Raw genomic sequence first — 22761 nt, forward strand, 5'->3', positions numbered from 1 at the left:
TTTTTGCATTTTTTCTATTATTTATTCATTCCTGCATTTAATTAATTTTGCTACTGCTTATATTTTTTGTACATTTCAACTCAACAAATATCAGTTAGGAAATTGCATTTCTAATTAAGCAAGTAATGTGTGGATTCATCTCTTCTCAGCAATCATTAATATATTACACAGATCCTGAAATTTGAGGTCCCCACTTTGACCATGCCCATACCCCACCCACCTACTGTCTACTGCAGCACGTCAAGATGGCGGAGTTACAGTGCAGTTTGTTTTAAAACATAAACAATAATTCCATACATCTACAGTCTGACATTTTTATTTCAGTTATTTTTTAACGTACATATTAAACCAATTTCAGTTCAGAAATTGTATTTCTCACTTAGCAGGTAATGTGTAGAGTCATTTACTTCGTTCTCAGCAATTTACACATATCTTGACATTTGAGGTCCCCACCTTGACCATGCCCATCCCCCCACATAGATGGCCGAGTGACGTTGTACTTTGTTTTAACACACCAATGACCCGTCAGTGTCCGGTGCGGTATGTGTAAGAATCAGCGGAGTTAATCTGGTGTGCGCCTCGTCCCAAATCAAGCGCTCCTTTTGTGATCACCACACCTGCTCTCCTTTGGCGCATAGACAGACGACAGACATGCTTCAGACAGCAAGCACGTGCGATATGCGGAGTACAGCTAGCGGTGCAGCATTAACCAGAATGGTAAGTTTTGACTTATGTCACATTATAATATTGTGCTTTTGGGTTAATTTGTGTCGTGTTTGCACATGATACACACAAAGTGTCGTGTGCAGCTGTAACTTAATGGTATGACTTGATGGTTAGCTAATGTTAGCTAACAACGATGCTAACTGAGTTGCTGTTAAATCTTGGTCTGCCTATGCTTTTGTCAAGTAAAATAAGTTTAAAACGGTGTAACAATTGGCTGTAAAAATACTACGGACTGTGGTGATTTTTATTTTAATGGATATATATAGTATTTTCAAAATGAATTTCTGTTATTGGTACTTAGTTGCTACGAAATACTTTGCTTCAACACAGTGTTACATTACACAAACTACACCGTTACAGTAAACTGTTCAAACCAAACCATCAAAATATACTGTTTTATTGTCTTGATAGATATTTCAATTTATACTAAAACTGCAATGGTGTTACGGCTGTAGTTGATCCGCGATCCCTTTATATCACTCTGCACAGATGCGCGTATATGCACGGATTAATTCAAAATTGTAAAGCTTCAGCATCATACATCGTGTTTTAGTGGAACTACTACTATTGAAAGTAGATTTAATGTTTCTCTACCTCGTCTTAGAGCTGCAGTGAAAAGATACCATGTAGGAGGGTTATCACGTGAACGGCGCATAACCGTGACCGTCATGGTCAGCGGAGGAACGTGAGCTGCCTCGCGCATTATTTGATAGTATGTGATCGGTGATCGGTGCACAGGTGATGAGGGACAAACCAGCTTGTATTTAATTAGCACATGAAAAGAGCAGTGAGTGAAATTAGCGGATGTGAGAATATAGTTGAGATTTCTGCTCTGTCCTCTGTCTGTGACCGAGGGCAGGGTTCAGCACGCGCACGCAGAGCGGGCAGCAGGCACAGAGAGAGCGTAGGTGAGCTGAGACTTTAGTTTGTGGGACCTGACCTGTTACTGCACACACGACAAAGGTTAAAAAAATTAAAAAGGTATTTAATAAAACGCTTCTTAAGGAGACATGCTGTCAGAATAATGATAACGCTGCGTCTGCATTCACCTACGTCACCAAGCTCGTTAACCACAACAAGCTTGTTTGTAAATTGTTAGGAACACGCTAAAACGAAAACAGACTGTATGTACATCTGTACTGCATCTATAATTTACTACACACTTTAAAATTGAGCTGGTTCTGGTCACTGTGTCTGACAACAGCTCTTAGACCAGGGGTGGGCAATTCCAGGCCGCGAGGGCTGGTGTCCTGCAGGTTTTAGATCTCACCTTGGGTCAACACACCTGAATCACATGATTAGTTTGTTACCAGGCCTGTGGAGAACTACAGGACATGTTGAGGAGCTAATTAGCCATTTAAATCAGCTGTGTTGGTTCAAGGACACATCTAAAACCTGCAGGGACACCGGCCCTTGAGGCCTGGAGTTGCCCACCCCTGTCTTAGACAATGAGAGCAGTCCCTCCCTCTGCCAGGTGTAGCATCCCTGCTCAGCCATATAAGAATGGTAATATATCACAGGACCACCCGTTCAAAACATCAACCTTGTATGTAAGGGAAAGAAGACAAAGCTATTGCTGTAGTTTTTGATGATCTGTTACATCCCTCAAAATTCTAATAAATCACCATAGAAATTGTAGTAAAATATTTTCTGTCATTGTCCTGCTTTAATCATACATCAGAATTTAAGTTAGTAGCTTTGTCACTTGACTGTATATTGGCAATGACTGTACTTTCATAAAGATTTCACAGACAGGGAAATATTAGGAAATGTTGTGGGTAATGATAACCACCATGACAGGCTATGATGTCACAAAGTAACATACATCAATATACTGCCAAATTGTACAACTGGAGCTCACTGAAATACAGTGAAATTTGATTATGTTGGTCCTTAAAGTTTGACTAACTGTTTCACTTGTGCTGATAGGAGGATGGCCCAAGCTTTGCATCTACCAATGGCAGTGCTGAATGCACAGGTAAGAAAGCTCTGTGTTACCCTACATTTTGCTTTTTTTCTTCATTGTTGGTAAAACTGTAAATTGGCTTCTGTCATTTTTAAATTGCAAATTGTACAATTGGTTCCAAACCTGAATATATCAAATAAATGCAGTTAAAATTCTCATTGGGGTAGAACTGCAAATCACCAGAGAAATGAAAAGCTACAATTCAGATGTGTCTTCAGCAGATACTCTGCTGTCACTGTAGCATAACATGAAATAATCATAATTGTTTTTTGTTAGAAATAATTTTATTTGGTGTAAGTAGAGGTTGTGCAACAACTATTCTTTTCCAATAAATTCAGCCTTTCAAGTGTTTAGGCTATTTTAAGGCAAAACTCAATATATTGTAAATTAAACACATTGCTCAAAGACCGTCTCAACTTGCTATTGTTATTTCATCTTGAACCAAGTCAACATTTTTAATTTTGCAGTTGCTGATGGGACAGATGCCTTTAACCCTGCACACAAGAAAGAGGTAGGATATGCCATCTTCTTTTGGTTCTTAAATGGACCAGTAAACCAGCTGTGCACTTAAACAGCTGTGATAGACATTGCACATTGTTAACGCTGACATACTCACTTTACATTATTATTTAAGGAGCAGTTTAGGGTTGTTTGAGTTCTCATCTACACCTTACACATTATATAGCTGTCAAGCCAATATTGCAATTAATAATCCATTAATATTGAAATTTCCACTATTCATTCAGTGTACATCATGCTAGAATGACTCTTAGAATGATTGCTGAAAATATCACATGCACACATTATGTTTTTGCCGTTGAAAATAAACATTCTGGGATTGTTTGATGTGTAATATGTTCAGTTCGTTCAGCTTAAAGTAAAGGTTAGACTGCAGTGTGTTCAGACAGTTAAATTGGTAGAAGGATTTTAAGTAGGCAAACTCCTCCAGTTTGGACCTCAATATAAAAGGTAGTAAATTAGTTTATGCACTGCACATACATATTCATGATTTCTGATGTGATAAATATTCTTAGTATTTGTTTTAATGATTGTTTCCATATATTTTATTTATGTCAATATATGTACATCTTGTGATGTGAGAGATAAGTGGAATCAAATCAAATTGTGGCCTTGATTTTTATGTTTTTTCTTAATTTTAATAAAAAAAATTACAAATGTCAGCCACATTAAAATGTTTGAGGACACCGTAAAAACAAATCATTCATTGTAATACAGTTGTTTATAATTAAATACAAGGTATGATTAGGCCTTGTCTCAGCAGTAAGGCTTCTTTTCGTAAGGCTTTTTGCTGTTTGTCATTCCCTCTTTGTTCTGTCTTTTGTCTCTCCACTACTATCTAATAAAGCAAAAAAACAATAAAACAAGGGTTTTGATTTATTTCTTTGTTTGCAGGTTAAAAGTCATGGCTTGCTTCGCCTTCGAGAAACTCAGGAGACATCATAGTGTATGTGAGGAACGCTACGAGAGGGCACAAAGTAAAAGGTTAAACGACCAGAGGGAGAGGACCTTGTTTCTACACCGTAGCCTCAATACGAAGGTTAGTTGTACTACTTCTTCTTTTGGATCCTCCTTTAAGGGGTCGCCACAGCGGATCATCTGCCTCCATCTCACTCTATCCCTAACATCCTGCTGTCACACGCTCTCTTGACTTGTTAGCACATCTCCATTTCTGTCTTTAATCACCCGAACCTGCTGCGCATCCTTTCCAGCTCAATCTCCGTCTAGCCAATCAGTACAAGTCCTTCCTTCAATCCTCACATACAACTCACTATAAGCCTTTTTCTTCGTCTTTGCCACCTCTCTCTTGGCTGTACTCCCAATGCTCATGTCTACTTCCTTAATCTCTCTGACTATCACACTTTTTCTTTGCTAACCTCTTCATTTGGACATTTTCCTGTACTTCACAATACCATCAGGTTTCCTGTCATCTTTTCTCTGTCTAGAGGATAGCCCAAGCGCTTTCTTAGCCGTTGCCCTCCCACTTCAGCTGTACTTTCCAAGTCATCTGGTAACTCTTCCATACTGCCCAACGCCTGTCTCAGCTCCGTCATGAACAACCGTCTTCCTTCCTCATTTTCCACCATTTAATTTTTGCCTCTGCCTTCACTTGCTTCTTTGTTGTTACGTCCAACTTCATCCTACAGACTGCCATATGATGCCGCTTAGCTACATTCTCCCCTGACACCACCTTACAGTCTCTCTTTTGGCAAAATCCACCAACATTTGTCTTTCTGCATTTCTATCCTTAACACAATACCTAACCAACAACTCCTCATCACCTCTGTTTTCTTCAACTACATGTCCATTGAAATCTACTCCAATCACCAGTCTCTCATTCCTAGTAAAACTCTCTACCACTTCATCTCACTCACTCCAGAACTCCTCTTTCTCACCTACCTGACTTCCAACCTGTGGGACATACACACTGACAACATTCAGCATAGCCTCTCTCTTCAGCTCTACCACACTGTTCGCATACTCTTCCTTCAGGATTATCCCTACTCCATTTCTCTTCCTATGAACACCCTGGTAGAACTGCTTGAATCCACCTCCAATGCTCCTGGCCTTGCTTCTCTTGCACCTGGTCTCCTGCACACACAATTAATCTACCTTCCTTCTTTCCATCATGACTGCCAGCTCTCTGATATGTGTACTTATTGATTTAGGTATATTACATCTTGCAGTAGTATAGCTTAGATGTGCTACACTGAGTCACACAGAAGATGATTTTCATACGCTACAGTATGATTTTATTGCTTCACTTGCTTAGGTTGAGAAAGGTGATCATAGCAGTGTATTGTGGTGACAGCTTGTCAGACTGCTGATAATAAAATCTGCAGTTAAGTGCTTTATGTACAGTGCAGAAGCACAACGAGAAAGTAGTATTATGATAACTCAACATGCTAAACAGTGTAATACTCAGAAAGGTCTTTCCACCCTGCCGGAAAGTGTGAGCCTTTCACAGTGACAAAAACAAACAAACCCTTGTTTAGAGTTTATATTTTGCTGGCCAAATCAAAACTGTGGCCCATCTTATCTGAAATTGACAACAATTGTGATATTGCTAGAGCAACTGCTGCAAAAATGCATTAAGACACATATTTACAAATCTGTGTTGTAGCAATAATTATTCTGTAATTTATATGAATCTGTAATTGTTATTTGTATCTTTTTCTGTTTACTTTTCAGATGGAACAGCAGTTGTCCAGTGACAGCGACAGTTCCATTATCATTAAACCCACTTCAGCTGATTCTGACATGGATACAAGTGTACCTGAGCTCAGAAGGACAGACAGTGTTATTGTAAGTTTATTCGTACAACTCCACTACAGATCTCAGATTTTTGTGCGCAGAGCACAAAGTGAATAGACGTTAAACGTCAAATTTAAAACTAACAACTAAGTCTTGTGAAAAAATATAATAATAATAACTGCCTCCTGTACAATCATGTCACCTTCTTGGATTACGAGCACGCCTTGATAGAACGACTGTAAGCTTGAGACAAGGGGTTTCTCATTTATCAATATTGTCAGGGACACTGATGTTTAATGTCTTTTCTAGTGTCTGAAGTTCAGAGGTTTTAGTGCTTCAAGTTCACAAAGGTTTTCAAGGTGTTACAGTAATAACAGTAGCTTAAATTCAATTAGCATTGCATTTGCATAGGTAGTAACGTATGATTGCATTTAGTTAGCAATAAAAGATTTTAAGGAATAGCTTAAAGTACGTAATGACTTTTGTGATCAACTTTATATTCTGTATGTTCTCATAAAAGGTGATACATGTTATTTTTAAGCCTACGTATATTTTATCTGTGACACATTTTAAGTCTCTTTTGTGTAGTGAGGCAACAGGATTCTTCATTGTGATAGGATCATTTGGATCATTATTTCTTGTGAGGTGGTTCCAAAATGCCCATTTTATTGTTTATGCGCTATGACTAAAATTTATTTCTTTGAATTTGACAAAAGGAGCTCAACAAATGACTGTCATGCTTTTGTCTCCTACTAATTAAGCATTTGTCAGTCTCATCCCCTGACAATCCTAAAATGCAATGCACTGCTAAAATCTTCAGTTTACCTGGAACACAGTTGATACTTGAGTAGATACTATTCTACCTTACAAACATAAAAAATGTTCTTCAAAGGTAAATCCAGGTAATCCAGGTAAAAATTATATCATATATTTAAATAAAGAAAATCAATTTCTATAAACATTAGTGTATATATACAAAAAGTAAACGAAGTTCAGCAATTTCCTAGAAAGTGTTAGCTTAGAGATTACATCGTCCCAGATGTTTAAAACTAACCTAAGTGACTGTTAATGAGTGTGACATCACAGCTGTATTGACAGTCTTTGGGTAATGACAGCATATCCAGACAAAGCCACCCAGGGTTGTTTGGTAAATGTGATGCAGCAGAGGAAAGATTACTTAATGACTAGTTCAAATTAAGTTGTGACATGTGTGGTACCGTAAATGGTATTAATACAACTGTCAATACCAGTACAGCTGTTACAACTACTACTGTACTACCTCTGGTCTTTAAATGCTTGTGTGAGTGGAAAAATTTAACTATTTTCTTTCTTTCTTTCTTTTTTTTTTTTTTTTTAGCTTACCAGACAAATGCTTGGATGCCCATCTATATCAAGTACTGACATCAGTGAGGAAGAATATGCTCCTCAAACTGCTGAAGAAAGTGACAGTTCTGCAGAAGGTCTTATACAACACAAAAGAAAGAAGAAAAAAGCACGGAAAACTACTTCAGGTAACTCTCAGGAAGATGTCCGACAACTGAAGAGAAGGTATACCCGAACTCAATGCAATTCCTCAAATTCAAATGCTAAAGATCTATCTTCAAAGGCTCTCCGAAATCTGAGTGAGGCAAAATGGAATACTCCACAACTTCTTCCCTTTACTGAAGATGTGAAGAAGATGCACCAGTATCTCAACATACAACGGACGGAGTGTCATACAAAGCTCAAGGAAGAACCAAATAAGAAGCACTGGGCAGAACTTGCAAAAATCACATTGTGTGAAGTGATTATCTTCAACCGTAGAAGAGAAGGAGAGGTTTCCAAAATGATTCTTAATGCGTTCACATTGAGAGACACTTCATTGACTCATCCAGATGTTGAATTGGCTTTAACTGACCTGGAAAAGAAGCTTTGTAGGCACTTCCAACGAATAGAGATAAAAGGCAAACGTGGAAGAAAAGCCCCCATACTCCTTACACCTGATATGATGACATCAATGGATTTGCTCGTTAACACTCGCCGAAATTGTGAAGTATTAGATGAAAATCCTTTCATGTTTGCGAGACCAAAAGCACTTACTCACATCAGAGGGTCAGATGTTGTTCGACAGATCGCACAGAGCTGTGGAGCAAAACAACCAGAAGCGTTGTCCTCTACTAAATTAAGGAAGCACATGGCCACCATGTCCAAGATCCTTAACTTAAAAGACAATGAAATGGATAATCTGGCAGACTTCCTTGGCCATGATATTCGAGTGCATCGCGAATATTACAGACTGCCTGAAGGGACGTTACAGCTGGCCAAGATAAGCAAAGTCCTTATGGCCATGGAACGAGGACAGCTGTCAGATTTCAAAGGAAGAAATCTTGATGAAATAAACATTGATCCACAAGGTAAAAAATGTGTTAATAAATTGTGTATTTAAAATCGAAGTATTTCAAAAATCATGCAGTATTATGCTGATGTAGTAGTAGCAGTAGCTAAGACTGTGCGTCCGTAAGCACGGTGGATGATAAGTTCTGTTCTTCCACACGGTCTACAAATGTTTTATTACTCATGAAAGGTGCTTCTTTCTGAGGAAAATTGGTAGGAGGCCTCAAATAGGAGACTGAAAAGGGCTCATTTGTAAAAAGCCTTTTCAGGTCATGTGTGAAATGAAACCCACCTGGTGGATACATTTGTGTTCTACCAACTTTCTGCAGACTGAAGAAACTCTGGCAGAGTAATAAAACACTTTAACCTAACAAGAAGTCCAATTGATGCAGTTTCTAGAAAACTTTATCTGGATGACTGACAACCTTCAGACAAATACGTATACATGTATACAGAGCTTTAACTACAGCTATCCTCCTCTCCCTATCCCCTATTGTGTGATACTTCTTAACATTGCTTAGGAGCAGTCTTAATGTTTTTTTCCAAATGGTTGCTGTGTTTCCCAGAGAACGTAGCTGTTGACAGTGATGCATCAAACAGTGAAGATGAGGATAACACGAATGTGACAGATGCTGCGTCATCTGCTGCGTCATCTGCTGCGTCATCTGCTGCTTCACTCTTATCGACAAAATCTTCAGGTATGTTGCTAACTTGTGGATTACTCTGCTGTTGCTAAAGTATTACCATTAACATAAGGGCTTTTACAGGTTAAGAACAAGAAAAAGATACCAGATCATGGATTCACGCTATAACTTGTCAGTCTCTGTCACAAATGCAGCTGTGGAGGTAATGTCAGAGTCACATCATCACACCGGTGATGTCGGAACAGAGAACACATTATTGCAGTGTAGAACTGGATGACCAGCCCTTGTCCCATTAGTAATAGAAGATGTTATGTTTTATCTTTAGTGTTTTAGTGTGTTTTCACACAGTCACAACACCCAGAGTGCTTCATTTACAGCAACTATGTTCATAGTTAATCTGCCAGTCGTGTTCTTTAAGTAAACTAGTAAGTAATTGAGAGGGAAGTTATATTGACTCTCTTCTCACTGATAGTTTTATTTTTTAAATTTATTTCCCACACTCTGTTCAAAAACGTAAAACATCATGTTACAACAATGTTTGACAAATTATTTATTTAAACATCAATTAATTCTTTCATAGGTTGTTTACAGTTAAATCGCTGCAATGCATTATGGGCATTTCTTGTACTTATACTTGAGGAATACCAACAAGTACAAAGTATAGTCCAAATGTACCTATAGCTTTTGATATACTTGTCGACATACTCCAAGTATCACATCTGGTCATAAGGGGAGTCATGTGATTACACACCAACTTGATGCTCTTCTTTTTGAATAACACGGTTACTGTCTACTTTATTCAGGGGCATCACAAACCACAAGAAGGAAGTGGACTGAAGCAGAAATAAAGGCTGTGGAGAAGACTCTAATGGAGTACATCAGCTCTGGAAAGGTTCCTGGGAAGGCAGAGTGTCTCAAATGTATTGAGACTTCACCATTAGCATTGAAAGAGAGACGTTGGGAGGGAGTTAAGTTTTACGTGAAAAACCGAATTGATGCTTTAAAGCGAGAGTCAGTGAAAAGAAGGTAAGAAGCTAATGTCAAACAAATGGAACATAAACAGCTTCAGTTACCGTTTAAAATTTTCTCATGTTTAGAGAAAAAAAAGACAATTGTCACGGTGCTGGGTCGGGGACCCAGTGTTCTTTGTTATTATTGTGGGCTCATGTTTTGGTCCTTTTGCTCCTTGTGTTGTGCTGTGACCCCTCTGTTCTGTGTCCTGTCATCCCTGCCTGTGGGCTCCCTCTGTTCCAGTTTAGTCATGTCCCTGTGTTAAGCCCATGTCTCTCAGTCTGTGTCTTCACATGTGTGTTTTCTGTTTTACTTTGAAGTTCTGTGCCTCATGTGGATGTGTCTTGCTTTGCCCTCGTCTTTGTGATTTGTATCAGCTGTGTTCCTCATGTGTTCTGACGCTCCTTGTTATTCCCCTGTGTATTTATGTCGGCGTCTCCCTCAGTTCCGTGTCGCATCGTACCCTCACCCTGCTGTGTTTCCGCCCGTGTATCCTGCCTGCTTTTTCCTTTTTTTTTTTTTTTTGCCTGTCCCATTTGGTTCTTTAGCCGTCAGAATTGTTGTCTGAAGACCAACAAGGATACCCAATGGATTTATTTTGCCAAATGGATCATCATGTCATTGCCGTATTGGTCCATTTGATCGACCTTTGTTTTTATTATTTATTTTATTTTATTTTCAGTTGTTACAGACGGGACAGACATGAGTGAGGGATAGGAAAGGGAGAAAGAAAGAGGAAGGAAAAGAAAAACAGAAGGGGAGAGGGACAGTGAGAAAGGGGGAAAAAAATATCTCCGGGATCACCTGTTGAGAGAAAAAGAATAGAAAACAAGCAAAAAAAAAACAAAAAAACAAACCAAAGCAACATACTATACACAACACCATCGCATTAATCTAGCTAAGTGTAAACAGCAGTAAATACTAAATATTGAATGTTGTTGTGCAGCACGCAGGACAGACAGCGCACAATGTGCTTTGAAGTAGCAGCCAAGAAAGGTGTGATTTAAGTCTACAAACAGTGAACACCTGTGTGCACACCTGTGTGGGTCGGCGCGCTTGTATTCAAATGGTTTCCCCATGTAATGGTCTGCAAGAGGATGTAGAGAGCCATAGCCCTGTCCCTCAGGGCATGAAGCAGGCATGGAGGAGATCCAGGCCCCAGACATCCAGAGGCCCCAGAGTGCAAGAGCCCAAGGAGGACCACCGGAGGGGCATCCGTGCCACCTTCATGGGAAGGGCTGAGGATACCCAGACGAGGGGTCACCCAGTAGCCACCGGGCAGAAACTAGAGGGGGCTGCACCGGCGTGCTCGCCGGCTCCGCCGGCAGCCAGCTGTGCCAGAGTGAACCGAGCCGCAGGCACAGAGGTCGGAGGCCCGAGGGCCCTCCGCGCCCCGGAAGAGGCCTGACTGAGCAGCAGGCGCCAGGCCCCGCCAAGTAGCCACCGGGAGTGAGCTGGTACATACCCGAGCGCCCAGCCCCGGACACCAAGAACCAACAATGCACCGACCCCTGAGGGCATCAGTCACCGGCAGGGAGTGTGGTGAGGGGAGATAGGCCTCCACACTTGGAGGGCCTGGGAGTTCCCAGAGAGGTGGAGTCTAAGACCCGACCTGACATATAGACACAGACAAACAGGCACACACAGACACAGACATGCATTCCCACCCTCATGCACACATATACAAACACTCAGCACTCACCCAACGTAGGAATAAACGTAAATGGACATGTACACACAATCACACTCCCCAAACATACTCTATACCCCGGGTCCAGGTATCCTCACCCCCAGAGGGGGAAACGGCACCCAGACCCAAGAGATGTTACCCTTCCCTCCGGGGTGGAGGCTAGCAGACCGCCCCAGGCTCCGCAGCAGCAGGGAGGCCAATCGGACAGCCAGCATCTCTTCCCAGCCCCCCCCGCCTCGATGGCTAGCAGAGAACGGGGGTGTGTTAAGACCCCATACCCTCCTCCTCCCGCTCAAGTGTAGTGTTGCTGCGTGTTGCTCTAAAGTGTGTTTAAAACAAGGGAGAGCATGGTGCTGCTGCCAGAGAGCAGCAGGTGTTAGCACGGCCCCTCCCGAGAAAGCCCTACCTGTGTGGGTGGGTGTGGTGGAGCGGGAAGAGGGAGGCAGCCGGGGATGGGGAGGAAAAGAAGGGAGGGGAGGGTGTCCCTCCCTAGGGCCAGCTCCCCCGCTGACCCCAATAGGCACCCCCGTCCTCTGGCATCCACCAAGGCAAGGGAGCCCAGGCCCATCCAGACCGGGGCCTACGGCAGCAGCACCGCTAAGCCCCACAGGACCCGGGGCAGCCCACCCCACCCCACCGCAGAGGAAACTGTACCCACCCCAACATTCAATCATCTCTCAGACTACACAAGACACAGACACCCAGGTTAAGTTTATTCTCCACCTCTCCTATGTCTCTCCCCCACCTGCAGAGTGGACTCCTGCAAAGATGGAACAACCTCCCTGCCTGCCTGCTTTTTCCTCAGTTTGTATTCTCAGTTTAAGTTAGTTTGTGTTCAACAATAAAGTTGCTTTTTCGGCTCACTTTCGTCTCCGTGAGTCTGCATTTTGGGTCCACCATTTCCTGCCCGTCTACACACAGCCATGACAGCAATGGTACATTAGTATTGAAAAGATTGTTTTCTTTGCTGTTCAGGTTAACTTTGAGCAGGGAGAGTTCTTTTTTATACTGTATATCTAAAAGATGAGTTGGAAAGGTAAGCTCTTTAGTTGAAACATTTTTTTTTTTTTTTATTGAAAGCAGAGGCCAGTGCACAAATTTTCCAGTGAACAAATACAAGGGGTAATGACAAAATAACAAAAACAATATAAAACTCAATAAATAAAAAATATGTAGCAGAAACCATTCTCTGAAATCCAACCAGCACTTGAAAGCTTTTTCATTATACCAGCTTTGAATACTCTGGTTGTAAATTCCTATAAATAGACCCTCTAACTGTAAACGTGCAATAGTGTCACCTGGTGGTGGTTTGTGAAAAGACATAAAAGCTGTGTCCCCACCAGGTAGAAAAACCTGACAAAAATTGGATTTTGTAAATTTAACAAATTGTGGTACCAAAATAGATGTTTGATCCCTAAAAAAATTAAGAGTTCAAATAATGCCTTAATAATACCTCTCTTACATTTAGAAATGTTGTGTCCCCACGCGTAACCTCCTAGATGGAAGTCCCCACGTGGCTGGAAAAACGTGTGTGTGTGTGTGTGTTTGTGCGTGTGTGTGTGTGTGCATGTGTGTGCGTGTGTTTGTGTGTGTGTGTGTGTGCATGTGTGTGCGTGTGTGTCTGTGTGCGTGTGCGTGTGTGTGTCTGTGTGCGCGTGTGTGTGCGTGCGTGTGTGTGTGTGTGTGTGTGTGTGCGTGTGTGTATTGAGCCAAGATTGCAAAACTGCCTAACTGCCTTAGTCTTCCTCCCATTAGGGCCTACATGGATGACATGACCATCATTACAACAACACAACCATGTACTAGGCCAAGGGCTTAGATTTGGCATGGACAGAGGGGGCATGGCCCCACCAATAATTTGATTTCTTCAAGTAAAGATAAACAAACGCGATAGAAAGAAAAAAATCTGTCAACGTCTCGTTCAACCAGCGGTGAAGAAAGATTTAAATTACGTTCTCTACCTCATGTGACAAATATGGCCAATGTGATTGGCTGTGCCTTTCAGGGAGCTCTGTTTAGCAGCAGCAAGCCTGCACTGTGAGGACCTGCAAGTAGGAGAGGAGGATGGCGGCAAAAAGGAAGAACCTGGATATAAGAAAGTGTTTTTCAAAGAAACCTGTAAGTCACTTAAAGCCAAGTTCACTCATAAAATGTGCTGGTCATAATAACGTTACAGGCTATGCTAGGCTTTGGCCCACATCAGTGTGTGTGTGTGTGTGTGTGTGTGTGTGTGTCTAACTGCTTCAGTAATTATGGACCTTATAGTCCTTACAAACACTGTTTCACTAACTTCAGTAAACATTTTACATACATATGTCACACCGTGAACGCAGCGGTGCACGAGCCACTGCAGTGGAGCTCACGTACAGCTTTGTGCTTCAGACTGTTATCACACACAAACAATCAATGCAGGAGAAATAGCGCGTGCACGTGGTAGATGCCGTCATTTACACAGTGCTTCATGCAGGTGTGACAACGAGACTGTTTGACTGCTGCAGGAGAAGATTGTTGATTTATGTATCTGTGCATTTTCAGATTTTTGTGTTCCAGCTGTTGTATGTTTGTTTTTTCTTACAGGTGCAGCAGTTGGTGATTGTGCATTTCTATTTGGACTCTATTCTTTTATTACATCTTGCACTACGACCCCCATGCACCAATGCCGTGCACCGGGTGTGGTAGGCCTTTGTGTTGCTCAGTTCAATTCAATTCAATTTTATTTATATAGCGCCAAATCACAACAAATGTCACCTCAAGGCGCTTCATAGATACAGAGAAAAGCCCAACAATCATATGACCCCCTATGAGCAAGCACTTTGGCGACAGTGGGAAGGAAAAACTCCCTTTTAACAGGAAGAAACCTCCGGCAGAACCAGGCTCAGGGAGGGGCGGCCATCTGCTGCGACCGGTTGGGGTGAGAGAAGGAAGACAGGATAAAAGACATGCTGTGGAAGAGAGACAGAGATTAATAACAGATATGATTCAATACAGAGAGGTCTGTTAATACATAGTGAGTGAGAAAGGTGACTGGAAAGGAAAAACTCAATGCATCATGGGAATCCCCCGGCAGCCTACATCTATTGCAGCATAACTAAGGGAGGATTCAGGGTCACCTGGTCCAGCCCTAACTATATGCTTTAGCAAAAAGGAAAGTTTTAAGCCTAATCTTAAAAGTAGAGATAGTGTCTGTCTCCCGAATCCAAACTGGAAGCTGGTTCCACAGAAGAGGGGCCTGAAAACTGAAGGCTCTCCCTCCCATTCTACTTTTAAATACTCTAGGAACAACAAGTAGGCCTGCAGAGCGAGAGCGAAGTGCTCTAATAGGGTGATATGGTATTACAAGGTCATTAAGATAAGATGGGGCCTGATTATTTAAGACCTTGTATGTGAGGAGCAGGATTTTGAATTCAATTCTGGATTTAACAGGAAGCCAATGAAGGGAAGCCAAAACAGGAGAAATATGCTCTCTCTTTCTAGTCCCTGTCAGTACTCTTGCTGCAGCATTTTGGATTAACTGAAGGCTTTTCAGTGAGTTTTTTGGACATCCTGATAATAATGAATTGCAGTAGTCCAGCCTGGAAGTAATAAATGCATGAACTAGTTTTTCAGTGTCACTCTGAGACAGGATATTTCTAATTTTAGAGATGTTGCGCAAATGGAAGAACGCAGTCTTACATATTTGTTTAATATGTGCGTTGAAGGACATATCCTGGTCAAAAATGACTCCAAGGTTCCTCACAGTGTTACTGGAGGCCAAGGTAATGCCATCCAGAGTAAGAATCTGGTTAGATACCATATTTCTAAGCTTTTCAGCGCCGAGTACAATGACCTCAGTTTTATCTGAGTTAAGAAGCAGAAAGTTAGTGGCCATCCAAGTCTTTATGTCTTTAAGACATTCCTGCAGTTTAACTAATTGGTGTGTGTTATCTGGCTTCATGGACAGATAGAGCTGGGTGTCATCTGCATAGCAGTGAAAATGTATGCTATGTCTTCTAATGATGCTGCCTAGGGGAAGCATGTATAATGTAAACAGAATTGGTCCTAGCACTGAACCCTGTGGAACTCCATAATTAACCTCAGTGTGTGAAGAGGACTCTCCATTTACATGCACAAATTGGAGTCTATTAGATAGATATGATACAAACCACTGCAGTGCAATACCTGTAATACCTACAGCATGTTCTAATCGCTCTAATAGGATATTATGGTCAACAGTATCGAATGCTGCACTAAGGTCAAGAAGGACAAGCACAGAGATGAGTCCACTGTCAGAGGCCATAAGAAGATCATTTGTAACCTTCACTAAAGCTGTTTCTGTGCTGTGATGAACTCTGAAACCTGACTGAAACTCTTCAAATAAACCATTCCTCTGCAGATGATCTGTTAGCTGTTTGACAACTACTCTTTCAAGGATTTTTGATATGAAAGGAAGGTTGGAGATTGGCCTATAATTAGCTAAGACTGCTGGGTCTAGAGATGGCTTTTTGAGTAAAGGTTTAACTGCAGCCACCTTGAAGGCCTGTGGTACATAGCCGATTATTAGAGATAGGTTGATCATATATAAGATCGAAGAATTAATCAATGGCAGGACTTCTTTGAGCAGTTTTGTAGGAATGGGGTCTAAAAGACACGTTGATGGTTTGGAGGAAGTAATTATTGAAGTTAACTCAGAAAGATCGATTGGAGAAAAAGAGTCTAACTTAACATCAATGGAACTAAGAGTAGCTGTAGATAATATTACATCTGTGGGATGATTATTGGCAATTTTTTCTCTAATGATAAAAATTTTATTTGTGAAGAAGTTCATGAAGTCATCACTAGTTAATGTTAAAGGGATGGTTGGCTCAAAAGAGCTCTGACTTTTTGTCAGACTGGCTACAGTGCTGAAGAGAAACCTGGGGTTGTTCTTATTTTCTTCAATCAGTGATGAGTAGTAAGCTGTTCTGGCTTTGCGGAGGGCTTTCTTATAAAGCAACAAACTATTTCTCCAGGCTAAATGATGATCCTCTAAATTTGTGACATGCCATTTCCTCTCCAGATTACGAGTCATCTGCTTTAGGGTACGTGTTTGAGAATTATACCACGGGGTCAGGTACTTCTGATTAGAGACCTTAGTTTTCACTGGAGCTACAGTATCCAGAGTCGTACGTAGTGAGGAGGTGAAATTATTAACAAGATAATCGACCTCTGTTGGGGTAGCGTTCAGATAGCTGCTCTGCTCTGTGTTGGTACAGGGCATTGACGATGATAACAGTGGCTGGATTATATTCTTAAACTTAGTTACAGCGCTTTCAGAAAGACATCTACTTTGATAAAGTCCACTCTCCACTGCTGCGTAATCAATTATTGTAAATGTAAATGTTATCAAGAAATGATCAGACAGGAGAGGGTTTTCAGGAAACACTGTTAAATGTTCAGTTTCTATGCCATATGTTAAAACAAGATCTAGAGTGTGATTAAAGTGGTGGCTGGGTTCTTTTACATTTTGAGAGAAACCAATTGAGTCTAACAACAGATTAAATGCCATGTTGAGGCTGTCATTTTTAGCATCAACATGGATGTTAAAATCACCCACAATAATTATTTTATCTGAGCTCAGAACTAAATTAGATATAAAGTCTGAGAAATCAGACAGAAACTCTGTGTAAGGCCCAGGTGGACGATAGATGATAACAAGTAAGACTGGTTTCTGAGTTTCACAGCTGGGGTGGACGAGGCTAAGCATCAGGCTTTCAAATGAATTAAAAGTCTGTCTTGGTCTTTCATTAATTAATAGACTGGTGTGAAAAATTGCTGCCACACCGCCCCCTCGACCTGTGCTTCGAGATTTCTGGTAGTTAGAATGACTCGGGGGTGTTGATTCATTTAAACTAACATAATCATCCTGCTGCAACCAGGTTTCTGTAAGGCAGAGTAAATCAATTTGTTGATCAATTATTAAGTCATGTACTAACAGAGACTTGGAGGAGAGAGACCTAATATTTAATAATCCACATTTCACTGTTTTACTCTTTGGTTCAGATGTGGATACTGTATTGTTCTTTCTTTGTAAATGTTTAAGTTGTTTGTTGCTGGTTTTTAGTTTGTTTTTTGTCTTTTTGGAAGCAGACACAGTCTCTATGAAGATGGGTTTTTGGGGGGGTAGCAGGAGGAGAGAAGCTGCAGAGAGGCGTGTAAGACTGCAACTCTGCTTCCTGGTCCCAACTCTGGATAGTCATGTTTTGAGGGGTTTAATAAATTTGCCCATATTTCTAGAAATGAGAGCTGCTCCATCCAAAGTGAACGGAGTTGATTCTGCACAGTCCTCCAAGCTATGTGCAGTAAACGTACTATCGTCAAGTAAGAAGATTTTAAAAAATGACGCTAAAAAATTCATAGTTTTTCATTAAAACATTTTAAATAATTAAAATAAAATATTTTAAAAAAATTAAACTCTACCACCACCAAAAATAGAAAAATAAAAATAAAAATAAATGATGATAACATGTATTTATTATGTTGCTCTTTGTTTGATTTCTCTTCTGTTTTTTTTCTCCATACAGGTGATCCAGGTGTTTGTTTTTCTTTTTGTTCCTTCCCCCCTTTCTCATCATCTCTTCTGCCCTCTGTTTTTCTTTCTCTCCCTCTCTTTCTTTCCTTCTTTCCTTCTCTCTGTCCTATCCCCCAGTCATGTCTGTCCCGTCTGTAACAACCGATAATAAAATAAAATAAATACACAATTATAATAAAGGTCAATCAAATGGACCAACATGGCATCTTTCTTGGCCTTCAAACAACAATTCTGATGGCTAAAGATCCAAATGGGACAGGCAAAAAAATAAATGAATAAATAAATGATGATAACCATGTGCAGCTTCTCTCGTCTTCCATTTTTCCATGATATGTTTCACTCTACATCAGACACGTGTTAAAGTGTGTTGGCTGCATATTAAGTTCAAAATGCTGATGAGCTCTGATCCAGTTGACTGATATACTCTGCTCTACATCCTGCACTGAAATATGAGGATTGTGTGTTTATTAAAATTTAAAATCATCATGGAGTCATTGACAGAAGAGCATCAACGTTCAGCCTGTTAAATTAGATTTAGATATTTTTATTTCAGAAATGATTCCTAACAAAAATGGAGAATATAAAAACACAATCAAAGCAGTAACGTCCATATTATGAAGTGTTTGCTGTATCAGACAATCATGTTTATTCACAACAATGAAAACAATATAGTGCAGATAAACATGGTGCTGTAATGAATCTGCTCTTAAACACAATAACAAAATACATTTTCCAAGAGAGATGATAATGATTCACATCAGAGTGAAGAACGAATACATTTACAACTGGTTTCTAACATTTATTATAGATCGAACTGATCACTGATAGAAACAGAAGAATATTCAAAATGATACTCTGAGAGATACATGAATGAGATATGGATAAACATCAAATCACATAAAACAAAAAAGCACATAATCACTATAACTGAAATAAAATATGAGCAGAAATAAACAAGAATTAAGTCGAAAGATAGAAAAAGGCAAAATGTTTAAAATATATAATCATATAAGAGACTGAACCGTCCAGTCAGGTCACAGATTCATATCTACAATAATATTTTTGTTTGTTTTTGTTTTGATTTCTTCACTTCTATGTATTATTATTATTATTATTATTATTATTGTTATTATTATTATAAGCATATTAAGTGTGTGTCTGAGCTGAAAGCCGCTCTCCTCTCCTGGTTTTCTGTGTCACACAGACCACAACAACACAAAGCATCACCTGCAGACTGCTGAGCAGTATCCACCTGACTCTGTAGAAGGTCGAGTAAACCCCAAAGGGCTCTCTGTAGATCAGAACAAATTTTTCTGCTGACAAACACTCAAACTCTAAATTATAAACTGCACACACATACTCTCCTGCATCTTCCAGTGAGGCATTAGAGATTTTCAGGCTGTCATAGGAACAAGTGATTCTATTGTCCCTGCAGAACTTATCATCGTACACAATTTTGTCTTCTGTTTGAATCAACTTAATAAACATAAAGCCCAAAGTACTATTTTTCCAATCATCAGAGCGTCTCATAATGACTTCATCTCCCTCTGAGAAAACCTTTACTGCAGGTGGACCAAGTTTAGGGCACACCCAAAGCCAGTACACATGTTTTACTGTTTCACCTTCACATCTGTAGAAACCTGAATCATTTAACATTAGTGATGGAAGTACCAGCGAGAAGTTTTGACCAATTTTTTGAGCAGTTTTGTAGAAACCTGCTTCCTTCATCCAAACTGGGGGCTGGTCATGAATGGGGTCCATGAAGGGACACTCCAGCACAGCTGTGTCTCCCTCTGAAGCATAACGTCGCTTTGTTTCTTTGGTCAAAAGTACAGAGTAAGTGCTCACACACTGCTGTTGGTTCATCACCAGGCAGATGTAAACAGTTTGTTGTCCATTGAAGACATGAAGAAGTGATGTGTTTGTCACCTCCAGGAAACTTTCTTGGACTTTATTCACCTTCAAAATTCTGTCTTTGAAAATACTCCACATTTCTTGTTCCCACTTACTGTCCTGTCTGATCCAACGCACCGTCAGATTCTCACCTGCTCCTTTACATTGTACGTCTACAGTGTCTTCAGGACTTGTGATTTCTTCTTCCCCCCTTACTGTCTTGCACACAGTCAGGCTGATGTTTCTCTCATATGTCACGCTGCCCTGAGTCCAGCACACTTCTTGGTACAGTCCAGAGTCTGAGTGGGTCAGGTTGTTGAGAGTAAATGAAGGAGAACCATGAAATGTCTCAGGAAATGAGAGTCGTCCTGTCAGGTCTTCATGTACTGTGAAGTTTCTGTTCCAGGGGTCAGAGATGTTCCACAGGACCAGAGTATCTTCACCAACACGTCTGGAGGTGATGCAGGAGCTGTTTTGATCTGGGAGCTTGAACTGTAAAGACTCTCCTTCTTCTTTTATGGCGATAAATTCTTCTGCATGAATGTTGCTGATGAGAGTGAACAGCAGGGAGAAGCAGAGCTGTGCGACTGCAGCCATCCTGCTCAGAGGTCTCGTGGTGAGTGTCGTACAAGCACTGACACTGCTCGCTTCATGAGCGTCCTGTTTGTGGTTGGAGGAGGAACGCCACTTCTTTATCACATCATCAAGGAACACTTTGAAGCATTTGGCTCGATATCACGCCGTATATCTGCTTTCACTCTTCACAGGCCAAAGTGTGGACACGTTTTTTTATACTTCGTTGCATGGGTCCAGGGCTATCAAACATGTGGCCTGGAGCACAGAACCGGCCAGTCACAGTGTCCAATCTGAACCATTACAAGTGAGATAATGTCAGCTTTACCACACAGCCATGAATATTATGAAAATGTAAAAGTCCTTTCTAAACTATTTAAAACTTTTTGAATAGTTTTTTAGTTTCAAAAACAACTAAAAAATGTTGTTTCTTATGTGATCCTTCATAAAACATCACATATTTTCCAACATAATTCAGGGTTTGGTTTGGTCTAAGTAAGCAGAGAAGTCCAGGCATCCAGTTTCCATGCAGATGTTTACATGAAGCTCATCATCTGATGATGAAACTTACTTTGTACTCAAGCAGCCCAACCAGAAATTGAAAGTGTACATGCATCAAGGGACGGAGCGCATCCCGTCAATAGGTCCAAAGTGCAATCGAGGCTAATCCCATGATCTTCTTATTTTCTTGTAGACCGAAGTTGAAAATCTGGCAGTATTTATTTTTGTGATTTTTTTTTTTCAATCATGTAAACAATATACACGTACATTTAGCAAAGAAAATCTGAGAAAAAGATACTATACAAAATAAAGTTAATACATTTCAATATTGCTTCTGTTCTGATTCAGTTACATGTCGAAAGGGAGAGGGAAGAAGTACACACTTATTTAATCCCACCCCTTTGCCATAAGTTATCAGTCAATATTTAGTCACTTACTGATATAATCTGTAATAAAAATAGTGAACAGATTTCTGATATAATATATACTATAATATCACATCATCAAGTTTTCTAAATAGCGACATTCACTTAATTTCAACATTTTCCCTTTTCTTTATAGCTCAAGAAGATCATATCTTTATAACTCTTTTTGAACTGTTTTATGTTTGGATATTGCTTCAATTTCATATTCAAACTGTTCCACAGCTTCACTCCATGCACAGAAACACAAAAGCTTGTTCCTGTTGTACGTACCTTCCCTGTTTTGAGTTACAAAAACCCCTTAAATTATAACTTACTCTGAATATAATCTGGCAGTTCCTTATTTTTTGCTTAACACTTAAAGCCAAGTTCACTCATAAAATGTGCCGGTCATAATAACGTTACAGGCTATGCTAGGCTTTGGCCCACATCAGTCTAAAATTGTATGCAACCATGAATAACGTGTTTTGGAAACGAACTGCACAACAGGCAGCACTATTAGTTCTCTCAGTCTCAGAGCAGCATTTCTAATTTTGATTGAAACTGTCAGAGAAAACGGAGCCTCGAGCAGCCAGGATAATAATACTAAAATGTTTAATTATTACTACATTACCTTTGACTAAAACTCTTGTTTGCGAGCAGCTTATTGATCTTGATAAAGACGTGCTGCTTACTTGTGTAAAAACAGTGAAATATAAAAAGTGTTTACTAATTTGTACCAACGTGAGAGAGAAATGGATCTGAAACCACTGAAACCAGAGTGTTTGCAGACACACAGATAATGAAGACATGCTGCTCGGAAATGCTAGATACAGATAAAAATGGAGTGTGTGTGTGTGTGTGTGTGTGTGTGTGCTGAGCCAAGATTGCGAAACAGCCTTACTGCCTCAGTAATTATGGACCTTATAGTCCTTACAAACACTGTTTCACTAACTTCAGTAAACATTTTACATACATATGTCACTGCTGTATAATTTATAGCAAACACCGTGAACGCAGCGGTGCACGAGCCACTGCAGTGGAGCTCACGTACAGTTTTGTGGGCTCAAAATGTGGTTATAAATATTTTGTACTTGTACTTTTGTATGTGTAAAAAGAATTTGTGTGTGTGTAAAAAAGATTTGTATGTGGACTTAGCCAAA

At 40.3% G+C, this 22761-nt stretch overlaps 1 protein-coding gene across 2 annotated transcripts; it reads left to right on the top strand.

The window, feature by feature from the left end:
- Positions 1 to 276: 276 nt before the first annotated feature.
- LOC146502894 (uncharacterized) lies at positions 277 to 10508 on the top strand. Of its 2 annotated transcripts, XM_085130654.1 has the most exons (8): positions 277 to 717; positions 2656 to 2704; positions 3160 to 3203; positions 4106 to 4250; positions 5903 to 6016; positions 7323 to 7476; positions 8905 to 9036; positions 9786 to 10508. In XM_085130654.1, the coding sequence occupies exons 2-8, from the start codon at positions 2660 to 2662 to the stop codon at positions 10010 to 10012; spliced, it is 861 nt and encodes a 286-aa protein (XP_084986780.1). In that variant the 5' UTR covers positions 277 to 717; positions 2656 to 2659; the 3' UTR covers positions 10013 to 10508. The 2 variants fall into 2 exon arrangements, with proteins under 2 accessions (XP_084986780.1, XP_084986781.1); XM_085130655.1 differs by lacking the exon at positions 277 to 717 and having other exon boundaries at positions 1674 to 2704.
- The last annotated feature ends 12253 nt before the right edge of the window (positions 10509 to 22761 follow it).

Source organism: Neolamprologus multifasciatus, chromosome 14, assembly GCF_963576455.1.
Source record: "Neolamprologus multifasciatus chromosome 14, fNeoMul1.2, whole genome shotgun sequence".
Taxonomy (NCBI): domain Eukaryota; kingdom Metazoa; phylum Chordata; class Actinopteri; order Cichliformes; family Cichlidae; genus Neolamprologus; species Neolamprologus multifasciatus.